This window comes from Musa acuminata, chromosome BXJ1-6 (genome assembly GCF_036884655.1).
Source record: "Musa acuminata AAA Group cultivar baxijiao chromosome BXJ1-6, Cavendish_Baxijiao_AAA, whole genome shotgun sequence".
In the NCBI taxonomy this organism is placed as follows: domain Eukaryota; kingdom Viridiplantae; phylum Streptophyta; class Magnoliopsida; order Zingiberales; family Musaceae; genus Musa; species Musa acuminata.
In genome coordinates this window covers 7717301-7739001 of record NC_088332.1, presented here as the reverse complement: position 1 = coordinate 7739001, position 21701 = coordinate 7717301, and the positions used below count along the sequence as shown (strand labels likewise).

The 21701-nt window shown below is 37.8% G+C and overlaps 2 protein-coding genes and 4 non-coding genes across 9 annotated transcripts; all 6 read left to right on the top strand.

Moving 5' to 3' along the window:
* The first annotated feature begins 178 nt into the window (after positions 1-178).
* On the top strand, positions 179-251 carry TRNAA-CGC (transfer RNA alanine (anticodon CGC)). Its single transcript has one exon. It is a non-coding gene; the product is annotated as a tRNA-Ala (tRNA).
* Positions 252-477: 226 nt separating this feature from the next.
* On the top strand, positions 478-550 carry TRNAA-UGC (transfer RNA alanine (anticodon UGC)). Its single transcript has one exon. It is a non-coding gene; the product is annotated as a tRNA-Ala (tRNA).
* Positions 551-821: 271 nt separating this feature from the next.
* Positions 822-894, top strand: TRNAA-UGC (transfer RNA alanine (anticodon UGC)). The gene has a single exon. It is a non-coding gene; the product is annotated as a tRNA-Ala (tRNA).
* A 64-nt stretch (positions 895-958) lies between these two features.
* Positions 959-1031, top strand: TRNAA-UGC (transfer RNA alanine (anticodon UGC)). The gene has a single exon. It is a non-coding gene; the product is annotated as a tRNA-Ala (tRNA).
* A 1959-nt stretch (positions 1032-2990) lies between these two features.
* On the top strand, positions 2991-7091 carry LOC103987299 (F-box protein At2g32560). Its single transcript, XM_065186718.1, has 5 exons — positions 2991-4359; positions 4675-4754; positions 5067-5245; positions 5455-5529; positions 6578-7091. Exons 1-5 carry the CDS (start codon positions 3880-3882, stop codon positions 6763-6765), a joined length of 1002 nt encoding a protein of 333 aa, XP_065042790.1. The 5' UTR covers positions 2991-3879; the 3' UTR covers positions 6766-7091.
* Positions 7092-7470: 379 nt separating this feature from the next.
* LOC135675995 (protein THALLO-like) lies at positions 7471-18679 on the top strand. 4 transcript variants are annotated; one of them, XM_065186714.1, is made up of 18 exons: positions 7471-7777; positions 8858-8978; positions 9068-9106; positions 9210-9256; positions 9497-9599; positions 12413-12558; positions 12650-12805; positions 13071-13207; positions 15090-15174; positions 15940-16119; positions 16286-16426; positions 16510-16572; positions 16669-16793; positions 16914-17037; positions 17738-18000; positions 18083-18146; positions 18233-18301; positions 18394-18679. In XM_065186714.1, the coding sequence occupies exons 2-18, from the start codon at positions 8867-8869 to the stop codon at positions 18523-18525; spliced, it is 1986 nt and encodes a 661-aa protein (XP_065042786.1). In that variant the 5' UTR covers positions 7471-7777; positions 8858-8866; the 3' UTR covers positions 18526-18679. The 4 variants fall into 4 exon arrangements, with proteins under 4 accessions (XP_065042786.1, XP_065042788.1, XP_065042787.1 ...); XM_065186716.1 differs by having other exon boundaries at positions 7523-7777; positions 13074-13207; XM_065186715.1 differs by having other exon boundaries at positions 7524-7777; positions 16289-16426.
* Positions 18680-21701: the final 3022 nt, after the last annotated feature.

Here is a 21701-nt window from a genome sequence, read left to right as displayed (position 1 = left end):
TATAGTGATGAAGGTAAAATCTTATATCAAAATGGAGTCCGGAGAGGATTAATGTACATAATTTTATTCTCGATGATCATAAGAAACTTCTTAAAACAACAAACTTTTTTGTTTGTACAATACTGGAGTCATCAATTTAAAGTATATATATAAATATATTTCGAACAGCTGCCATCACGGGGGTGTAGCTCATATGGTAGAGCGCTCGCTTCGCATGCGAGAGGCACGGGGTTCGATTCCCCGCATCTCCATTTACCTTTTTTTTACGTTCCTTTACCTTTTTTTTACGTTCCTTTAAACTTTGTATATATATACATTTATTCCGATCAACTGTCATCACGGGGGTGTAGCTCATATGGTAGAGCGCTCGCTTCGCATGCGAGAGGCATGGGGTTCGATTCTCCGCACCTCCATTTACCTTTTTTACCTACCTTTATATTATGTATATGTATAATTATTTCGGACGGCTGTCATCAAGGGGGTGTAGCTCATATGGTAGAGCGCTCGCTTTGCATGCGAGAGGCACGGGGTTCGATTCCCCGCACCTCCATTTTTTTTTACGCTCCTAGTATGGGCCGATCCATTCCATGGTCCAATTTGTTGCCACTCTTTCTTAGGGCTCGGCCTGCGCAATGGTTCTCCATGCACTTTTATGCTGAGAAAGGTAAAGCCTTGGGACCCATCACCAGATGATAGAGGAGAAAAATGGGAGATGAATTAATGAGACACATGAATATGATGCAAATTTTTCCTAATCAACATCTCTCCTACGTACCTTTATATTATGTATATGTATAATTATTTCGGACGGCTGTTATCAAGGGGGTGTAGCTCATATGGTAGAGCGCTCGCTTTGCATGCGAGAGGCACGGGGTTCGATTCCCCGCACCTCCATTTACCTTTTTTACGTACCTTTATATTATGTATATGTATAATTATTTCGGACGGCTGTCATCAAGGGGGTGTAGCTCATATGGTAGAGCGCTCGCTTTGCATGCGAGAGGCACGGGGTTCGATTCCCCGCACCTCCATTTTTTTTTACGCTCCTAGTATGGGCCGACTGATCAATTCTTTGCTCTGTTTCCATTCCATGGTCCAATTTGTTGCCACTCTTTCTTAGGGCTCGGCCTGCGCAATGGTTCTCCATGCACTTTTATGCTGAGAAAGGTAAAGCCTTGGGACCCATCACCAGATGATAGAGGAGAAAAATGGGAGATGAATTAACGAGACACATGAATATGATGCAAATTTTTCCTAATCAACATCTCTCCAACTCCAATTTTTATGTATATATCCACAGTTGCATGCATGAATACTATTTATTTATCACATAAATAAATATGTATTTGAGTACATATTTGAAATGTACAGTAAGTTTTAATCCGTGTTCTAAATATTATATTAAAAATGCTCAAATGCTGATGTTACCTCATGATAGTATTAACATCTCAATACTTATGGAATGTTAATGTAAGTTTTTAAATTTTTTGAAATATTATATGATTTTATCTGAAATTATAAAATTATCAAAATGATTCAGCTAGAAACCAACATGATTTATATTTTCTATAAGATGATTTTTTATTCCTTTTTTAAAATTATATTCTATTTATTATATATTTAGGCATGTGTCATTTTTTTTATAAGATTACAAACATACATGCATGCATACGTATACATACATTTATTTTATTTATTTTAAATAAAAATATATTTTATTTTTAAATAAATATTAAAAATATTATAATAGTAAATTTATCATAAAATATTTAATAAACTTCATAAATATAATTTTATCAAATAAAACTGTGTAATTGTTTGTTATAGAGTTACGTCTACGAGAATAAATAATCAAAGGAACAAGTCTTGTTATCCTTATGCCAGCTTTGACACCACTAAATTCATTTTGTTGATAAAATAATAAACTGATTGGGAAAGTTGGATCCTCCCTAATCCTACTTGCTTAAGTCACAAGTAACAATATACTATGGCATATTAGACTCTGAAATGGTACAAACATAAATCCTACAAGTTTGTTTTTTCTGGATTTGCATCATATCAGTACTAATAGGATTTTATGACACTATTATATGTCTACTTCCAATTAAATATTCTTGATTCTAGTGTTGTCAGCATCTACTCAATCACAACTCCTCCAACTTAACCCCTCTGGTTTCCATGGCACTATGCTACTTGTAGCATCAAATGCAAAATCCATTTGGTTCTTTGCTTGGCATATTTCCTCACTAAATCACATATGCCATCATTCTCATCCTTCTTTTAACACCAAAGACTCCTTGATTGGGGATGGATTAGATAAGATCTTGATGAGATCATCCCAGACCACATCTGCAATCATTCTCATGCCTCAAATCCATGTGTCAAATCTTGCTACCACTACTAAACTAATAATGCTTTTGAGAAGTAGTATTACTTTGTCTTAGAACCAGTTACTTTAACTAGAATGAATTCTTTATATGGAGCATAGCCACTTTGGCTGTCTCTATCAACTCTAGCTAGCTAGCTTACAAGGAACTCCAACTTCCACCTTTATAAATAGTATGTTGCAATGTCGTATGTGGAATTTTTCCTACCAATCATCCATTGATTTCGAGAAAACCCAATGGAATTTGACAACCTCCACCACCCTCTCGATCGAGCTTATCCATTACAAACATATCTATTCCGGTGGTAACAATGATTCCTTGACCGATTCACACGAGCTTCTGTCTCAAAGTCAATCTGACACCAACATATTTGCCATGGTGTGTGAGACAGAATAGAAGACAAAAACCATGTAATCTAACCATTATCACGCCTGAGGTTATCTTCTGACTTGATGATGATGAATGCAAGATGGAATCTTACCAAGAATGATGACACTGTCGGCACTCGATTGGGGTCGTGTCAGTGACCAGTTGTGACTGTGTGAGGTATTTTTCTACCAACCACAACGAGCTGTTGGTGGCTGCAGGAGAAGAGGCGATAATGGTGGGTTGTGAGGACGATGGGCGTGATGGTTGGTGGCTCGTCAAGGCTGTGATGCAACCTCCCCCGCCCAAGAAAAGTAAAAGATTACTAAACTCCCTCTCAGCCAATTATAGTTTATCCCTGGAGTCCTTTTAATCTCTCCTCCTCACCTCCCTCTCTTACCTCAACATTGTTTCCTGGGTTCTCCGAGGGAAGGGGAGAGAGAGAAAGACAGAGATTTGGGGGCGGGAGGTCTTTGATGAACCGAGGAGGGCTTTCCCCTGCCACTTCGTGTTCATCTCAATCTTCCTCTCCTCCAACCCTCTCTTCCGGATCTCCATTCTGCAGCTTGCTTTTTGAGCCCTTGTTGGGTCTGTGTCAGGTCTGCAGTTCTGGTGTTGGTTGCACCTAATCTCGCCCATTCCCCGACTGCGCACCCCTTGTCTTCTTCAATCTCTCGTCTTCTTCAATCTCTCTTGGATTTCCATTTTTGTTTCGTTAGAGGCTTGATTCGAGGAAAGGTGCTGCGAAAGTAGGAGGCTGGTGTCACCCTCCAAAAGCCTATCTTGTTGCTTGGGGTTGCCGATTGGAAGAACCCCAACTCGAGTGGGTTTCGTCGCGTCAGCACTACACACAGCATCAGGATCATTCCTGGTGCAGGAATTGCTATCGAACCATTGCTTTCGAAGCAACTTGGAATTTCATATTATTCTTCGATTTTCCTGTGGAGAACCCAATCAACCGCCTGAAAAATCTCTGCTTTGCTTCTTTTTTTCCTCTTGATACAAATTTCTTCCTTGTATACTTCTTCCCCTCCGTCCATCCCCTCTTCGAGTCTCTTCCTCTGCGGTCCCTGCTGACGTCTTTCCTGGTTCATTCGTCTTGAGATTTAGTGTCGGATCGTCCACGATGTCTCCGAGGAACCGATTCGTCCACAGGGTGGAGAATGTAGAGGAGTCGGAGGAGATGTCGGTCTTGGATTTGCCGGAGTTGACCTTGGAGTGCATCCTCGGGAAGTTGTCGCCGACGGGATTGTCTAACATGGCAGCTGTTTGTAGCTCTCTGAGGGAGAGATGCAGGAGCGATCATCTCTGGGAGAAGCATATGAAAGAGAAATGGGGGAGATTGATAGGCCATGCGGCACGCAGAGAGTGGAAGCAGTACTTGTCTTCGACAAAGGATTCTTCGCCTGCTGCTATCACCAGCAGCAACAGAAGCAAGAAGTGGATTGGGGTGCTCTCTTGTGTCTGGCCTATTTCTTGGCTCAAGTCTAGGATCGACGGCAGTTACAAGCCGAAGAGCCCTTCGCCCGATGACTCCGTTATGTCTTGGTATCAGTCACTCGAGAGTGGCAAATTCTGGTTCCCATCTCAGATTTACAACCGTGAGGTATTGGTCAGAACAAATTCTTTGATACAAATGATCTCGATTTGCAAATTTCATACCTTTGATCATGGCTTGCTTCCTCATATAGTGTTTGTGAATGTCTGTCATTTATCATAACCTTTTCATAACCAAAGCTTATGATGTTTTTTGTGACATAATGATGGTTAAGTTGCTAGTACTTGGAAACAAGATTACTTATCATGCATCCTGCCATGCACTCATTACTTGGGTGTCTTATGCGAAGATTTTGGTGCTTGATTATTTGTAGTTTTTTTTCTTGAAGCTTAGTTTACTAAGAGTTATAATGCTTCTTTGCAGCATGGGCATGTGGGGTTTATGTTATCGTGCTATGATGCGGAAGTTAGGTATGATAGCCACACGGATACTTTTCATGCAAGGTATGAATAAATGAGCCTCAATTGTATGCTTAGACTGTTCTCCTTTGTATAAATTGTACTGCGTTAACAGACTACGGTAGTAATTTCCTGTGAAAATCACATAGTGCATGCTTCAAATTAAGTGTTGAAATTGGAAGTATTAGCAGGAGCTGAACATCGACATTTTTGTTCTTTTAGGTTTCTCAAAAAGGAAATTATGCAGTCTAGATTAAGTGCATGACTGGAGTGTGTATTAGTTTACTGTCCTGGCTTGATATGTCGTGATGCTTATATATGCATACTTAGCTTGCTATCTATTGACCTGACTTGTAGGTACCCACCACATGGACGACGAGCTATAGTCATAGAGGAGGGCGTGCAATGGGATAGACTAAGAGCACCCCCTATCAGTACTCCTGCTCATGAACTTCATATCTCAGACTGCTTGAGTGATTTACGCCCTGGTGATCATATTGAGATTCAGTGGAGAAGAAACAAGGAGTTTCCGTATGGTGGGTGCTTTAACCATTTCTTTTCCTCTCCAGTGACTGCTAAACATTTATTATCCTTTTCTGTTGATGACAATGAACTATTGTGGTGAACTAAATTTCTTATACCGTCTGCAATTAAATACAGAAGATCAAATCTTTTGTTGTTATCAAGTGCAGTAGAAAAATTGAGGTAAGAAAAGCAGAAAATAAACAATTCTTATGTTTTGCAGGCTGGTGGTATGGAGTAATAGGTCACTTGGAATCTTGCGATGGAAGTGAGCATTTCTGCCATTGTCATCTTAGTGGTAAGTTCATTTTGTCGTTGAGTCGAGAGAGATCTTAAGCTTCTTAGAATTAAGTGATAACAGCTATGGCTGCCAATGAATTATTTCAGCATCACAGAACAGTAGATCCATCATTGTCTCTCCCAGAATATACAATCAACGGTTGGTTAATCAACTAATCTTGAAAGTTGCATACGTTGGTTTGCAAGTTTCTATTCTAATGAAAAATTTGATCTTTATATTTGCTTTTCGAACATGGTGGAATACATTCTTTTCTTTTGAAAGAAAGCACACAAACAAATATAGATTTACACATTCATATCCAATCTCAGAATTCACTAACACACTTCACACTCATGCTGTGTAGAATTTTCAGCCAACAACTATGGGACAACTGACTGCGATTCTTATCAGTTTTGCACAAATCTTAACATCTCATTTTAGAAGTTTTCACTGAAACACCTTAGCATGATTAACAAATTATGGATCTTAATGTTGCAGTTCTTTCTCCCTTCGATTAGGCTGGTTTGAGATTCTTTTAGCTGAACATCCATATTCAGTTTCTTATAACATTCTCTTCCAATAAATACAATGTGAAAATATGTATATGTTAGAAGCATCTTGCGACTGCCTGATATCTCTGAGTCTTAATCTACGTTAATATGTTAGACTGTCTTTTCTGTTTCATTAATATAATGTGAATATGTTAAAAACTCTGACAACCAAAATGCTTTATCCATAGCCATGCTCTAAAACTATTGGTGTTTGGCATCAACAATGTCAAAAGAAAACTCTGTAACTGAGAAATAAAAATTGAACACTTTTATGGGTTAATTTCAGTATTGTCTACCTCATCTAACCGTTGAGTTCATAAATACCCACACTCGTCAAACTATAACACAAAGAACTTTATGAATTGAACAAAAAGCTAAGCCACCATTTCGTGGGTGGACTTGGTGCCATGAACAAAATTCTTGCATCTCTATTAGTTCCTCTTGAATTTCTAATGGTTGTGATTTTGCTTAAAATCTTCTAACAGTAAAGTTTAATAATTTGCTATGACTTTCAGATACTGTTGTCTTGGAATTCAACCAGTACACGCCTGGCTCAAGGTGGAGACGCGCATTGATTAATCGGAAGGATCACAGGGAAGAAGGTAGTGAAACAGATGGATTTTATGGGGGGATCAGAAAACTCCAGAGCAAGGATGAGATCTCTAAGTGGAGACAGCTTTGGCCAACAGATATTTTGGAATAGAGTTTATTCCTAGTCCATCTGTGCTCACTCCTTGATCCCTAAAACATAATCAAGGACATTAACCCTTTCTGCTCCAGGCCTCTCAGCTGCTTGGAACTCGTTGTGTCAAAAATTATTACCTGCACTGTCTATGGGTGGTGCATGTGGCTCGGAATCAGAAGACATGAACTAGGAGGCATGTAGCTGAAAAATGATGCAATGCAGTACACATCGTGATCTTTTTTATTTGGCTGTTGGCAAAGCAGAGCTAATTCATGGCTCAGCAGATTACATAATGTAACGTCGAACACACGCAGCTCAATGTAAATTACATTTTGAACTTCTCACTTTTGGTGTTACATAGCAGCATTTCTGTAGCTGTCGCAACCAAAATTCTTTTGGACTACCGATCAAAATGCCAATGTTTGCTCAACTGTTTGGTGTTGGGGTCTCAGATTTCATGCAACGCTTGGATACCAGCAAGTTTTTCTGGTTCCATCTTGGTTCCATGGAGTCCTAAGTAACACAACCACTTGCCTTATGCTGATGCTGGTTGCCATGCAGAAGTATGCTCTTTCATATATGCTTTGTACGCTATCAAATATTTTCTTTTCTGAGATCTTCTTGGATGTAAATACTTACAGGTTCTGGTTTAAGCATAAATATGAATTTGGGCATATGTTTGTTGATTCATTATGGAACATGACCACCTTCAGGAAGAGGAGGGACCCAAGTGAGAATTTGGGCATATGTTTTGCCTGGGCCGACGCCTGGGCCTGGGCCTAGTGGGGCCTAGGCCTGGGCCTGGGAGGCCCATGCACGGCACCCGATGTGATCACGCCTGAGTTGAACACTGGCTGGATTTAACCAGGAAGTTGTTTAATACCAAACCGAAAACCCTCCGCACCGCTTCTTCTCCCTCGTGCTGGAAACCCTATAGGCATCCCCGACTCTCCAACCGTGGTACGGTGCAAGTCGGCCGGCGACCTGAACGATTCTCCCAGCGGCGAGTGCAGCGCGGCGCGTTCCCCCGGTACCTCCTCTCTCCCTCTCCCCCTCTCTCCGGCGGCTGCAACAGCCCCCCCCCCCCCCTCCTCCCTCTCCTCGCTCTCAACGCCCTTTCCCTCTTTCTACTCGCTGGCTTTCTCTATCCCTCTCCCCCGTGATAGGAGTCCGCACTCCCTCCCCCGGTGATAGGGAGGCTGATAGCAGGATTCGGGGTAGCCCTCCCTCTCTCTCTCTCTCTCGTGGCTGCCTCTCCCTTTCTTTTGACGGCCCTCTCCGACTCACTGATAGCCGCCTCTCTAGCCCCTCAGCCTGCATCCTTGCCTTCGCCTGCTATCGGCCTCCCTCCCCTGCCTTCCCCTATTCTCAGCCGACCTGCTCCTATCCTCAGTCCCCTCCCTTGCAAAATTGTGTTAATTTTTTGTTTATAATTGGTAATTGCTTGCGAATAATAGTTTATGAACTGTGTTAATTACTGTATTTATGACTGCTAGAATTTTGCATTGTTAATCTTCTTTTGTTTTGTTATTTTGTTGTTAGATTAGGACGGTTTGCTACTTTAATGTTTTTAATTTTTTGTAGATGGTTAGATGAAAGTAATTCGTTGTTTTAGTGGTGATAATTTGAATTTTGAAATGATATGGAATTCATATTATGTCTAATTTTATTTTATCGATTATTATATCAGGCGAGTGCTTTTGGTGTTTTGGAACCTTGATGCCTTTTACCGCCCCTTTGACAACACTACCAAGCAGCACTCCTGCTCCTCCTCATCTTCTTCCTTGATCTCCTCCTCTGTTGTCGTCGCCTCCTCTTCTTCTCCTTCTCCATCCTTCTCTTTCTCTTCCTCCACCTCTTCCTCTCCTTCTCCCCCCTTTTGTTACTGTAGTATGTACAGATTTATTCTGTCGGTAAGCCGATATAGATCTAACCTGTACTGGCCTTGCCACAGACTGCATGGGGCTGGTACCCATGCTTTAGAATCATCTTTGCATATCGCTTTAGTACATCTTTGAAACCACATTTTATCTTGAGGATGAATAAGAAGTCGTCGAACACTCAAGTTTGTTTGATTCATTTAAATTCTGAATCATGGTTTTTTACTCAGGCATTTTGAATGATGGGAAAAGGAACCAAGAGTCCAAGGAAAGCTGTGAGAAGCTCAGCCAAGAATCATTCTACAAACAATGCTTTTAGAGAGGATGACATCGATGATGAAATTGACGCTTGTACAAAACAGATACTTGGCCCTACACTCTTGCTCTTTTTACCCATCTCCTATGATGTCTTTAATAATCTCAATAATTCAAACGTGCAGTTCATAAGCAGCGGGATGTTGTGCCTCTCGATGTTAATGGTGAGATTGGAGATGATTGCGGTGACTTGTTTCCAACAAAAAATATTTTCGGATTCTATAGTTTCTAGTGTTGTAAATTTCATTTTGCATATGTATGTGACAGGTGAATCTGAGGATGAAGATTTGATTGAGCCTGTTTTTGACTTTGAGGTGAGAAATACATTTTGACAGTCATAATGCTGATTTTCTTGCAAGTCATAATGCTCGTTTAACATCGAGGGCCCAGTTTTTTGAACTTCAGATTTACATACAGTAACATTTCTTGTTAACAAGTGTGTCAACTTTTGTTAGTATTAATAATTATGTTAATCTGGTTTTATTTTATCTATTTCTTATGGTTGATTTAAGACCATACTTTCTTCTGGTACTTATTCTTTCAGTGGTGTATAGGGTATTGATGAGGATGATAGTGATAATTCCAGAAGTGATGATGATGGTGAGGAATCTGATGGAATTAATGATAACATCAAAGACAAGGGCTTTGCTGCAAAAAGTAAGTGTGATTTTCTTCTTCAAAAAAAAGAAGCCTTATTCTATATACAAAACTTACATATTCTTTTAGGCATAGATTTAAAACTCTAATTTGGACTTAGTTATATGCATAGTATAGGGATTGTATACATGGACTGGTTTTGTTTTTTAAGATGAAACATCTATTCTTTGCTGTACATCACTGTGATTTTTTATAATCTTATTTTTTTCTTGCTTTACTGCTGAAGAAAGATAATTTGTGCTTTAGTGATGCAGGGCATAATGTTGAGATTATTACTAGTGATGGGAAATATTCTATAGAGCTAAGATGGCATTGAAAATGTGTTTAAAGACATAATTTAATATTCATGGTTTCCATTTTAAAAGAATTTTGGATCTCATACCATGATACTGGTACAACATATATCCCATTCTGTGGTGTGCAGACATGCCCTTACAGAAAATGCTACCTGGCGCTAGTTGGCTTGGAACCAGATGACAGCTTTGACTGTACAAAGTTGTTGACATGGGTCATATGGAAAATTTAAATTAAGCACTTGCTGGCAACAGTGTTAGCTGTTTCATGATCACTAAAGTTGGTCTGAGGAACATGAAAAAAAAGGTAAAATATTGATTAAACTAAGTGACTGGTGGAGGAACTGCCAAATGAAGCCAAACTCATGTGCATGTTCATTGGGGCAAGGGGACACACAAAGAGCATTTTGATTTATAGGAAAAAGATAGTTGTAATACATTTAGTACACATGTTCTAAAAATCTGAGAATGTGCAATGTTATAAGAGGGGCTGATCAGAAGGCTTAGAAACCAAAAGATAAAGTCAACTTCTCACTTTGTGTCATATGTACAGAAATTGTTTTTGAAGTGATCAAGCTTTGAATGGGAGACATGTTGGATTTGTATCTAACATGATTCATAGTGGTGAGTGTGAAAATTTTTTGACCAGTATCAAACATGATGTGGCACATTTGGGTGGGGGCTATTGTGCCATTAATGAAATATTGACACATCCTTTCCTCTAGACAATTTTGCCAAGGATAGCACTGTGCACAACATGTACCATGATATTGGTATGCTAACATGACAATCAAAGCTATTTATCTATAGGAAGGCAATTGATTTAGGTAAATATTTTGGATGTATTTAAAAACTTGTATTACATGTTTTCCACTGAACCTGCATTATGTGTTCAATATGTATTAAGAAATTCAGTGAGGCTTAAAAAACTGTCTTGAAACTAGTAACTAACGATAGTAATGGGCATAAGAGTTTTCCAATGTATAGTGTTTGGGGACTGGATGATGTATCATTATCCAGTAATGGGCATAAGATTTATTTGATGAAGATGAGGATCATGAAATTTTGGAGGAGCAGATAAGTTCATATATGATTTGGTGAATGGTTTTATATAAGACTATGATGCTTGGCCTCTTGTGTTATTGCTGTTGAATTAAAAAGAAATATAAATGATAAGTCAATTTATTCATGCCTGTATATCTCAGCAGCAGATAGTTCCACACCACATAGACTAGATCATATAAGTTGAGTGATAACTTTTCCTCTGTAAGAGCTTTCAGCACCTTCTATTCTAGCTGGTGTCTGGTGCAGCTTGTAATGTTGGTGAGTGATGCGCTGACATTATATGATACATATGTTGCCAATAGCAAATAAGGGGAGAAGCTTAAATCTTAACATAATTGCATGCCTCACAGGTACCAGTGACAATACCTTGTGAGGGAAAATGTCCAAGACCTAATCAGTAACTCCCTTCAAAAAGGTGCACATGTTGCCTTTGAGGTGGTTTCGTCCAGGATTTGTTCTTTGGGTGACTTCTCATCCTTGAGCAGTCAATTGATGCTGTCAGATGCTAATCATGTGTCTGATTCTCTCTTGTGGTGCAGCATTGACAGCCAACAAGAGAAAAAGGGGTTAAAAGATAGGAAAGTTGGGGAATTTACTTTCAAATAACTAAAAGGGTTTAATTTCAGTCTGATATGTTCATGTGGATTGACACGGCGGAGCTGGCCTGAATTTGATAAAAACAAGCAGGCATGAGAAGAAAATTTGTTCCATATTGATACAGGTGGTTTCATCACCACCCCTTTCATTAGGAAACAAGTGCTGTCCAATTGCCTGAAACAAGATTTATAATTTGTATGCAGGGTTAGTATTGTTGTAAACCTAAGAAGGCCTCAGTTAAGCTTCTTGAAAGGTGACTGAAAACTCTTACTGAATATATTGTTGTCTTGGAGGTATTTTATGCTACACTCAACTCACCATTTGATAATTAATAGATGTTCTAATTTGTAAGGGAAGGTCATAGTTAAAGTTCATTTAGTTGTGTTATTTTGGCCTTGTTTTGACACATTGATAACAAATGAAAGTGGCCTGACTCAATCTGAACACTAACTTCACTGCCCAATTGGAGATTCTTGAGAATAATTTTGGGATTAACATTTGGGGTGTTGCAACTGAAGAGGAGCTATGGATGAGTTGTGCAGCAAAGCACCAATAGTAGTTGAAAGACCAAGCAGGTTGATTTAGAGCTTCAAGTTGCCATGGATGGTTAATAGTTGTGTTACTCAGCACCCATGATAATTAGACTACTTTCTTTATATTATTTCTATTGCAGTCAATAAATCATAACCATCATTCTTTTTTAGTAGTATTGTGATGCTTAATACGAAGATATTTGTTTCCATTGAAAGAACTATGTGCTTGAGGATATAGTTTTTGAGGCCTACTACCCTTTTGTATATGTTATTTAGTGTTTACATTGACGACTAAGTTATGTTCATTTCATTTTATCCTATTCAGTTGCAAGACAGGCAAAGTATCTTCGACAGAAATTCGGAGGAGATGATGATGAGATGGATGATCATGAAGAAGAGGAAGAAGAAAGAAAGGCTATATGGGGTAGAAGGAAGAGTTTGTATTACAATGCTGACAATGTTGACTATGAGGTAGTGAATCTTGTCCGTTGTTTCATATTTCTTCCAAGTAAGAAGCTTGCAGGATTTCTGATGGCTTAATCCATTTATATGATATGGCAAGCTCCAATCAAGTGATGAAGACCTTCCCATGGAGGAGGAGGCTGAGGTACTGAAGATTCAGAGAGAGAAGGCAAAAACCCTTTCAATGGAAGACTTTGGCCTCGAAAATAATGAACAAGATGAAAGTGATTCTGATAGGCAGAATGACATGCATCAGGTACTGATTCTACATCTTTTGCTTTGTAAGTCATTTCTTTCTACATATAGAAACTTAAATGCCTAGTATTTGAAAGTATTGACTAGATTGATAATTACTAACATCAAGTAGTTAATCTGTTTAATCAGACAAATTTCTATTATACAGTAATTTCCCACAGAGTACAACAATTTAGAGTGAATATTTCAAAATGCTAAATTTGGGTAGGTGTTTTTTCCTAATTTTTATACTCAAATGTATCTTATAAAAGCAATGCTTCACTTAGCAGGATGCTTTAGTTGGGAAGACAGCCATGGGAAGAAGATCTGCTGTAGATGATGACAATTCGTATCAAAATTATGAGGAAATTAAGAAAGATTTTACTGATTTGTCAAAGGAGGAGCAGATGGATGTTGTATATAGGTACTCATCCTAACTTTGCATCTAAACTTGTGAATCTTGTCTAATTGGCTCTTGGAAAATTTGAAAATCATTGCTGTTTGCATGAAACAATGATCAATCTCATATACAACTCTTCAATATGGTTTATGTACTTCTAGAGCACATATGATGATGCATGTTACTGATTCATGTCTAATATTTTATCAGAAAAATTGAGTATGGCTCTTCAGTTTCATTATAGTTTGGTGGCAGTGCTGCCATCATGCTAATTTACATTTCAAGACAATGTCCTTAAAATGATTCTCGTTTGACCAAAAGAAGCAACATTTATTGCAGCTAGGGCTGCACTAAAGAGAAGGAAGAGGTGATATAAGAGGACAAAAAATGAGATTGTATTTCTTCAAAATAGAATAGAAAACCTATGTTTATAATTGTGAATCCATGTAGATGATAGAGGTTTAATTCCGGATATTGGGCTTCAACGTATCAAGATTGAGTTCATATCACAAGGATTAAAATTTTGGTTGAATATTCATATTTGTTGGTGGCCAGATCAGTGTGACATTGGTACCATACAGTGTACCTAGTGTTGGTATGTGTTGCTGATCAGTAAATATCTGACCAGCAGAGAGAGAGAGAGAGAGAGAGAAGAGGTGGTTGTAGAGGAGAAGAAGAGTCGGCAAGGAGAGGGAGAGAGAGAAAAAAGACAACACAAGTATTTCTCATTGTCTACAACTTTTAAAAATGTTAGAATATAAAAATGGGACCATCAATGGTGCAACTTGGTACCGGTCAGATTACCATCCTGTGTGCCTGATATGGTTAACCTATTAGGTGATAAGTTTAGTTTCAGATTTGACTTTATTAAATTGCTCAGTTCGAGTACCAGTCAGCATCAGACCTTTGAATACCAGTCCACATTGATAACTATTATCATTCATTGATAACTATTATCAAAATTTTAAACCAAGTCATGTTCTAAAATTAAAAAGGTGAAAAGACTTCTGATTCTACTTTTTGGATCAAAAGCATACACCCTTTAGCTAAATTGTCTGTTAAATTGAAAATGTGATTGTAAGTTTTGATGAGGGTCATGTTAGGTCGGATTAGAATTGATTTAGGTTCATTATTATCAAATCAATTTTTTTAATATTTTAATGTAACTTTAGTGTAATTAAATGAAAATTTATGGTTATTGGATAATTGATATGTGCATAAGTTCCCGTCTTATAGCTAGATGCACTTGACTTGATCTTAGGGCCAAGTTTGGTTGCAATAAGACAAGTTCGGTGATAATCTGGTATTGGAAGCATGTTTGACATTGTATTCCTTTTTTTATGTGCGTGCATGCAAATAATTCAAGACAAAACAGCTCTCAATTGGATGCACATGTTTCAAGTGAATGTAGTGTCCGCTAGACTACTATGGTGATATTGTGATAATATCTTTTTGTGTTGGATTGTTCCCTCTCATTATTATGTGTAGTTTAGTAAATATGCGTCGACCTGCATTGGTAAGAGCTTTATACCGTGGGCCTATCCTTTCAGACTAAAAGGACATTGTTGGGTGTACAGTAGTGCTGCTTAAACAGTTATTTGGCACCATGTGCAAGCTGCATTTTCTTTATTTTCTGGCAAGTAGCAGAATAACATTTTGTTTGCCACCTTATTCAACTGTAGCTTTTGAGGAGAGAAAAGAGGGGATCTATGGAACCAGATTATCGACAGCTATAAGAAATATAAAATTTTAATTTGCACTTCAGCCACAGAATTTGTTACAGTTAAAGTGTTGCAGGCTTATTGGTAGATACATGCTATTGCTTATACTGCTGTTTATGAGCATAATATTGTGATATTATATATATTTTTCTATATGTTTTAAGTTCCATAATTTCTTTTTGCAGTTCTGCTCCTGAATTAGTCGGCTTGCTTGCAGAATTAAATGATGCTCTAGACCAAGTTCGAGAAGTAAAACCAATTGTACACAAGGTGAGCACTTAATCAGCATGATCAGAGAGATCATTCTTTTGCGGACAACTTTCAAGTGTATCGTTGACGCTGACCACTAATAAGAACAGCTATGTTAACAGTGACCATTGTTTGATGCCTTGACCAGATCAAGTGGTCAAATGCACTATGTTACTGGAACCTTGCTAATTTGAAAACTTAACCATGCTACCGCTCCTCCTAGTAGCTTCCTCTCCTTTCTCCGATGGCTAGATTTATTTATCTCTTTGAGTGCAGATGATAATATTCAAACTAGGGTTTTTTAACATCTTACTAAACTGACATGAGCTGATCCCACTGAAAGTTGCTACAGTTCAGCAATGCATTTTGTACCATTCAACTGTGCCCTTAACCTCTTGCCATTGTTCATGATCAGGTTTCTGACTTAGTTTTCCTACAATCATTGTTATGGTGGTGCTGGGATTTCTTTAAAGAATTGGTGGTTATTCTTGCACAATCAGTGATTATTCTTCAAGACATTAGCAGGGAGCACGATATAAGCATAGTGGGATGCAGTACAATGATCTTTGCGTCATATAATGGATTGATCAAGCTTCTTCTTACTTTCTTCTGGATGAAATTTAATCTTATATATCTTGTGGCTCCTTTTTAAAATCTTTAAATGATTTAAGGTTTCAGTTTTATTTGTCTTGTTTTTGTTACTAAGGACTTTATGACTTGTATTTCCTTCGACAAAACTAGACCTGTTCTATGATTGTTCGACTATGGTGAATGTCTCTTTTACAGGTTGGAGAAACAACTGAGAGAGGTAGGGTAGGAATGCACTTTTTGGAGGTGAAACAAGTTTTGTTGTTGACTTATTGCCAGTCAATAAGTTTTTATCTTCTTCTCAAGTCGGAGGGACATCCTGTTCGAGATCATCCAGTAATAGCTCGACTAGTGGAGATCAAGAACTTGTTGGAAAAGGTCTGTTTCTACCTTGGTAAAATATGGACAAATGAACCACTTCTCTTTTTTTAGCTTTTACCCTTCTTCTCGCTATTTATTTTTTCTTCCTTCTCTGATTTTTTTCTTGTTCTAGGTTGGCTCTTTAAATAATTTATGTATTTACTTGTGATACCTGTCTTTTTAGCAGATGAAGCAGATTGATGTGAATCTTCATCCACAGCTTGAGGATATGGCAATAAATAGCTTGAAAAATGTGCTGACAAGAGGAAATGTTCCACTTGAAGTCAAACCTGTCACAACAGGCCAACAACCAAAACCTATTAAAGTACCATTATATTTGTCAAAACAACACATCTATCTTTTGTTATGCAATATTCAATTAATCACTCATTATAAATAATTATACAGGACTTTGAAAAAAGCAAATCATCACAGGATGCTGATAATGCAAGTGCCAGTCAGAAAAAAGAGGTTCTTCTGAACGACTTTTACATGCTTAAATTCTGATAGTTGTCATCTAGGTATTGCATTTTGATAGTGTACTAAGAGTGTTAAATGATGAACCAGGATGTTCAAATGGGCCTACAAAGCTTGGAAATGCTGAAAGTGAGAGAAAACCTAGAAGCAAAGTTGAAGAAGAAAGGCATTTACAATTTAACAAAACCAAAGGATGTTCGGAAGGCAGTTAATGGGTATTTCTGTGTGGCTTTGTTTCACTATTCAAGCATCAAAAGGCTTGCTTTTTCTAAATTGGTTAGATTAGATCTACCTTACATTTTGGTTAATCTGAAGAACCTTTAAACTTTTAACAGACAGCTTGAGACATTGGATGATTTTGATGATGAAATTAAACACACAGCAGTCAAGAATCTTGAAAGTTTGTCAGAGTCACGAAAACTGTCTCAGCTTGTTGGAACTAAAGCAAACAAGTCCAAGGTATGCCTGTCTTAGATCACAACTGGAACATCTTCAAAATCATTATTGATCTGTCCAACTTGTTCTGCATACTGATATCTGATATGTTGAGTGACAGATTTTGCTGAGTTTTACGTGCAACATTACTCAAAAAAGATACAGTTGTGTAGTGTAGAATTTGCTTTCATATTTTCCCAGTTCTTGTGGTTCATTATCTAGAAACGTTGTTGATTGTTTATTCATGTATCAAAGGCATGGCATGGCTAGGGCTTGTGCAAACCACATAGATACATGCACATTGTAGGCACTACCATGAAGGGATTCATGTTCTAATAAGGTTTACAACTATCATAATATCATATGCTTCATAACTATCCTAATGGATAATGGGTTTATGGAAACATTTATTTGTAGTAGTGCAGTTTCCAAACTAATTTCCAATGCAAAAAACATCACAAATGTATTAAAAAAAGATAAAGTATTGTGCAAAAATCAGTTAGTAATTACATATGTAGCAGTACTAGCATAGATATATATGTTCTGCTTTCGATACGATAAGTGTGTCCGTATTGCGTACTCTTATTACTCTCATTCGTTTCTTGTGGTCCTTAATATTTTATTTGTGGAATCATTACTTGTTGCTACCTGTGAGTTTCATTCTTCATGGAAAGCACTTGGGATCATTATTAGTAACATAATTTTGAACTTATTGTTTACGTAGATCGTATCCGGTGACGATGACTTGCCAAAAAGAGATGATATTGGTGAAAGGCGGCGAAGACATGAACTACGAGTTCTTGCAAGGGCAGGGGCTGTAGATGACAGTGATCTGATGGAAGATGAAGATGGAGGTCTTGGAAGCAGGTCCATGGATGTCAAGGATCAAGATATTGATGAAACGGGAGAATCGGAAGATGAATTCTATAAAGAGGTGAAAAGGCAAAGGGTTGAAAAGCTCAGGGCTAAATCAGAAAAATATTCAGGGTAAGCAAGAAATGGGCTTCTCATTACAGTGTTTATGAATTGGCTGACGAATATCTCATTTGAGCCCTCTGTTATGTTACAGAACCCTAGCTGTTCCATCTTTTGTGGAAGCTGAAACTGACGGTAAGAGGCAGATCACATATCAGGTCAGTTCTACCCGCTCTTATAGAAACATGGATTTTATGTGGGATAATTTAACATCTTTATGACTTACAATCAATCTGTGGACCAGATGGAGAAGAATAGAGGACTAACTCGCCCCCGAAAGAAGCTTCTAAAAAATCCACGAAAGAAATACAGGGTAATCTTTTTCCGTTTTGAGATGATTGATCTATCCGATTAGGCTGAAAGTTATATCAAAGTTTAGACTAAATGCTATGTTTGCTGTTGCAGCAAAAACACCAAAAGCAACTTATACGGCGAAAAGGCCAAGTACGTGACATCAGAAAGCCAACTGGCCCATACGGTGGAGAAGCCACTGGAATCAACACCAGTGTTAGCCGTAGCATTAGGTTCAAAAGTTGAGAGCAATGAGATATGGATCTTATTTATTGGATTTTGTCGGGGAAATTTTACTGATGATTTTGTCTTTTTGTCATCACTCGGCTTCTGAATGGTTTATTTCACACATTATTCATTAGGTTCAAGTCCCAGTAAATCTGCATGCTTTACAAACACACATACGGATGGCATTTACTTTGTATTAGTTGAAGAAAATACCACTAGTGCCGATGAGGCCACTCCATCCAATACACATAAGAAGCACCGTCGAGTAATTTGTGCATCGCAAACCTGTACTCGATTCCACGCCTTACGTTAATGGCGAAGCTAATGTTCGCAGTTTCTTCTTCGATCACCTGTGAATCGAAAACCCTACGTCGACAAGAACAACTGAAACACGATTCATAATATATAGTAGCACGATATCACAGACGACGAGAAGCCTAACCTCTGCTCTCGGATGAAGGATCTCCATCAGTTTACAAGAGTATATTATATTGTGCTAGTGAACGACTGGAGCAACCGCATGACGGTGTTTGCTGCTTCTTTGACCTCCAGATCGTCTACAGGAACTGTACGCTACCCAGGTCCATACTAGATTATATGGAGCCATTCTTACAATGGTTTGACCAAGAAATATGACGTGTAAGGTGGGCAAACTCATCTTTCATCTCTACCACACGAGAGAACTCCAGAAGCGCATTCTGCGAGGTAGAAGATCGATCGAACTCTATAACACAAGATGTTTTACGTGAGATCAACCACCACTACACCGATTGCATCCATGGGCAATAATTTTGGACACGATTAACTCATACAGAAGAGGTTGAGAGAGAACGGAAGATATCCAAATCGATAATACATGAGTTATAAATAATAAAATAATGTTATTATTTTTTAAGAGTATAAATAGTAAGAGATTATCTATAATAGTAGAAATAAATAATGATAAAGAATATTCTGACGCTAATCATAACTCGTCAACTGACTGTCACATAACAGTTGATACGGAGAACGAAGGTTAGATCATATCTCCACTCAGCCAATATGGGAGAAGTAACAACTTGTCAAGTCCTTGTCGACTCTGGTGAATAACCATCCACAAGAAGCCATTCGAACTGATCCTATCGACCACCGAGGGCAATGCTCCTCGAGTGGTCGATGAGATCAATTCTCCCTTGATAACAAGTCGTAGGGGGCCATTCGGGTCAATCGTCCATGTGAGCAAATGACAAGAGGAGGACGTTGTGTCAGTCACAAATGGTCCTCACGTTCACCTATGTATAAAAGCCAACTTCTGGCGCCTTCTTGGGGGTCGGACTTCTTACATAGAAAACCTTCTTACCTCGATTATTCTACAAAGCTAACTTATGTGTTAGATGGGTCGGATCGAAAAATCCCTCTTGACATCGACCCTTATACAAGATCCTCGAGGAGATTAGAACTTACCTTGGATTAGCCATGGATGCCCGAAGACCAACCTCGGTCACCTCACCTTCGTAACATCGCTCCACTAGACTATCGTGAGGGCCACTCAGACGACTTCACGCTTTTGGGTCAAGACTAAGTCATGCCAACTCCCGATCGATGGCATCAAAGACAACAACAAATAGTATATTTTTTTTATAAAAAGTACTTATAGAAAAGGCAACTTATTACAAATGGTGCAAGCGAAAATTGCGTAAGCAGATTAAAACCCAGAACGACCAATCGGACGAGGCAGAACCGAAAAATCAAAGCTCAACAAACAAACATTTGATCGAACGATCAGAAACCGATAATTTTGTAGCTGGATGATAGATAACAAGGGAAAAAGAACATAATTTCCAAATAATAAAATAACTTATACCTCCTTCTTGTTGTGTTCATCGATGGCGAAGCGACCGAGAATCAGAGACTCCTTCTTCGGATCGGGCGGTAACCACAGCATTGCATTGCAGAAGCACAACAACGAAAGAAAGAAGAGGGTTTCAAGGAGAAAGAACGGATGCGGGGATTTATAGCAATAATATCGGTCGATGATGTTGGGTGAATTCCAAGAACTGCATTTGGGCTTTTCCAGAGTCGTTCCCCGCTACGTTTTTCACTCTCTCGGTCGCTCCTCGTTTGGATTTTCTGTAATCATCAGTTATATATATATATATATATATATATATATATATATATATATATATATATATATATATATATTTTCTCTTTTTACAAAATTAAGAATCTCCTATTAGATTTGTGCTTTATTTTTTATTCATCTCCTGAGCAAGAAAAAAAATCATTATAGAATTTTTATTTCCTTGACTATGCAAACAGATTGATTATCGACGAAATTAATTAATTAATTTTGTCCTTTGGGAGTCCTCTCCCTCTTCCCTCTTCCCTCTTCCCTCTTCCCTCTTATTAAAATGAAAAGAAAAGGTTATTCGCATCTATTTCTTGTTATAATATTTAAAGTAATAATCCATTAGCAAATGCACTCCAATGTGAAAATCACATATCATTGGATAGATAGTAATTAGATTATGAAAAAAGATTTATTACGTTTAGAGTTTTTGATAATATCTATAGAAATATAAAAACTATTTTGAAGGATTATCATTTAGACTTTGGAATTTTCTTCAATTGATTTCGATTATGCGTTTGCAAATACTACATCTATTGCTAAATTAGAAGTATTTTTTTTTAATATTGGATGTTTATGTTATGTTTTAAAAGTATATATACAAGAAGGGCTTAAATCTTTCGACACTTTATTTTGTTGCATTAAGCAAACTATTTGATTTTTTGGACTCATCCACATGTAATCCATCCTAGATTTTATAAATTAAATAATAAAATACTCAATATCTATAATAATTCATCTTTAATTCAAGAACTGATTAGTTATTTTTAAGAAGTCAATTTTTCTTTTTTGCAAAATTTAATTGATTATTAAGATGCAAAACGCCTGAATCTTCATGATTGCAGCTGATTGAATTAATTAATTTCATAAGAGTTGGCCCAGCCTTTTTTCTTTTGTTTTATAATATGATCTCGAGCATTGAATTAATTTTCTTCTTATATTAAAAAGATGTGAAGAGTAAAAAAAAAAATAGGGGATCTTTACAACTCTGATCCCCACCCACATTGGTCGATGCAGATCCCTGGGGGCAGTCATATGCAAGCTTGGAAGAGGAGAACACAGAGAGAGGATTATAAACCAATAC

Excerpts from the sequence above, each read along its gene's own strand:
- LOC135675995 (XM_065186714.1), top strand. The coding sequence starts at position 8,867 with ATGATGGGAAAAGGAACCAAGAGTCCAAGGAAAGCTGTGAGAAGCTCA. Across the intron at positions 12,806-13,070 it reads GGCAGAATGACATGCATCAG|CAGGATGCTTTAGTTGGGAA; the intron begins GTACTGATTCTA and ends TGCTTCACTTAG. Across the intron at positions 16,794-16,913 it reads GTTCGGAAGGCAGTTAATGG|ACAGCTTGAGACATTGGATG; the intron begins GTATTTCTGTGT and ends AACTTTTAACAG.
- LOC103987299 (XM_065186718.1), top strand. The coding sequence starts at position 3,880 with ATGTCTCCGAGGAACCGATTCGTCCACAGGGTGGAGAATGTAGAGGAG. Across the intron at positions 4,755-5,066 it reads ACGGATACTTTTCATGCAAG|GTACCCACCACATGGACGAC; the intron begins GTATGAATAAAT and ends CCTGACTTGTAG. Across the intron at positions 5,246-5,454 it reads AAACAAGGAGTTTCCGTATG|GCTGGTGGTATGGAGTAATA; the intron begins GTGGGTGCTTTA and ends TATGTTTTGCAG.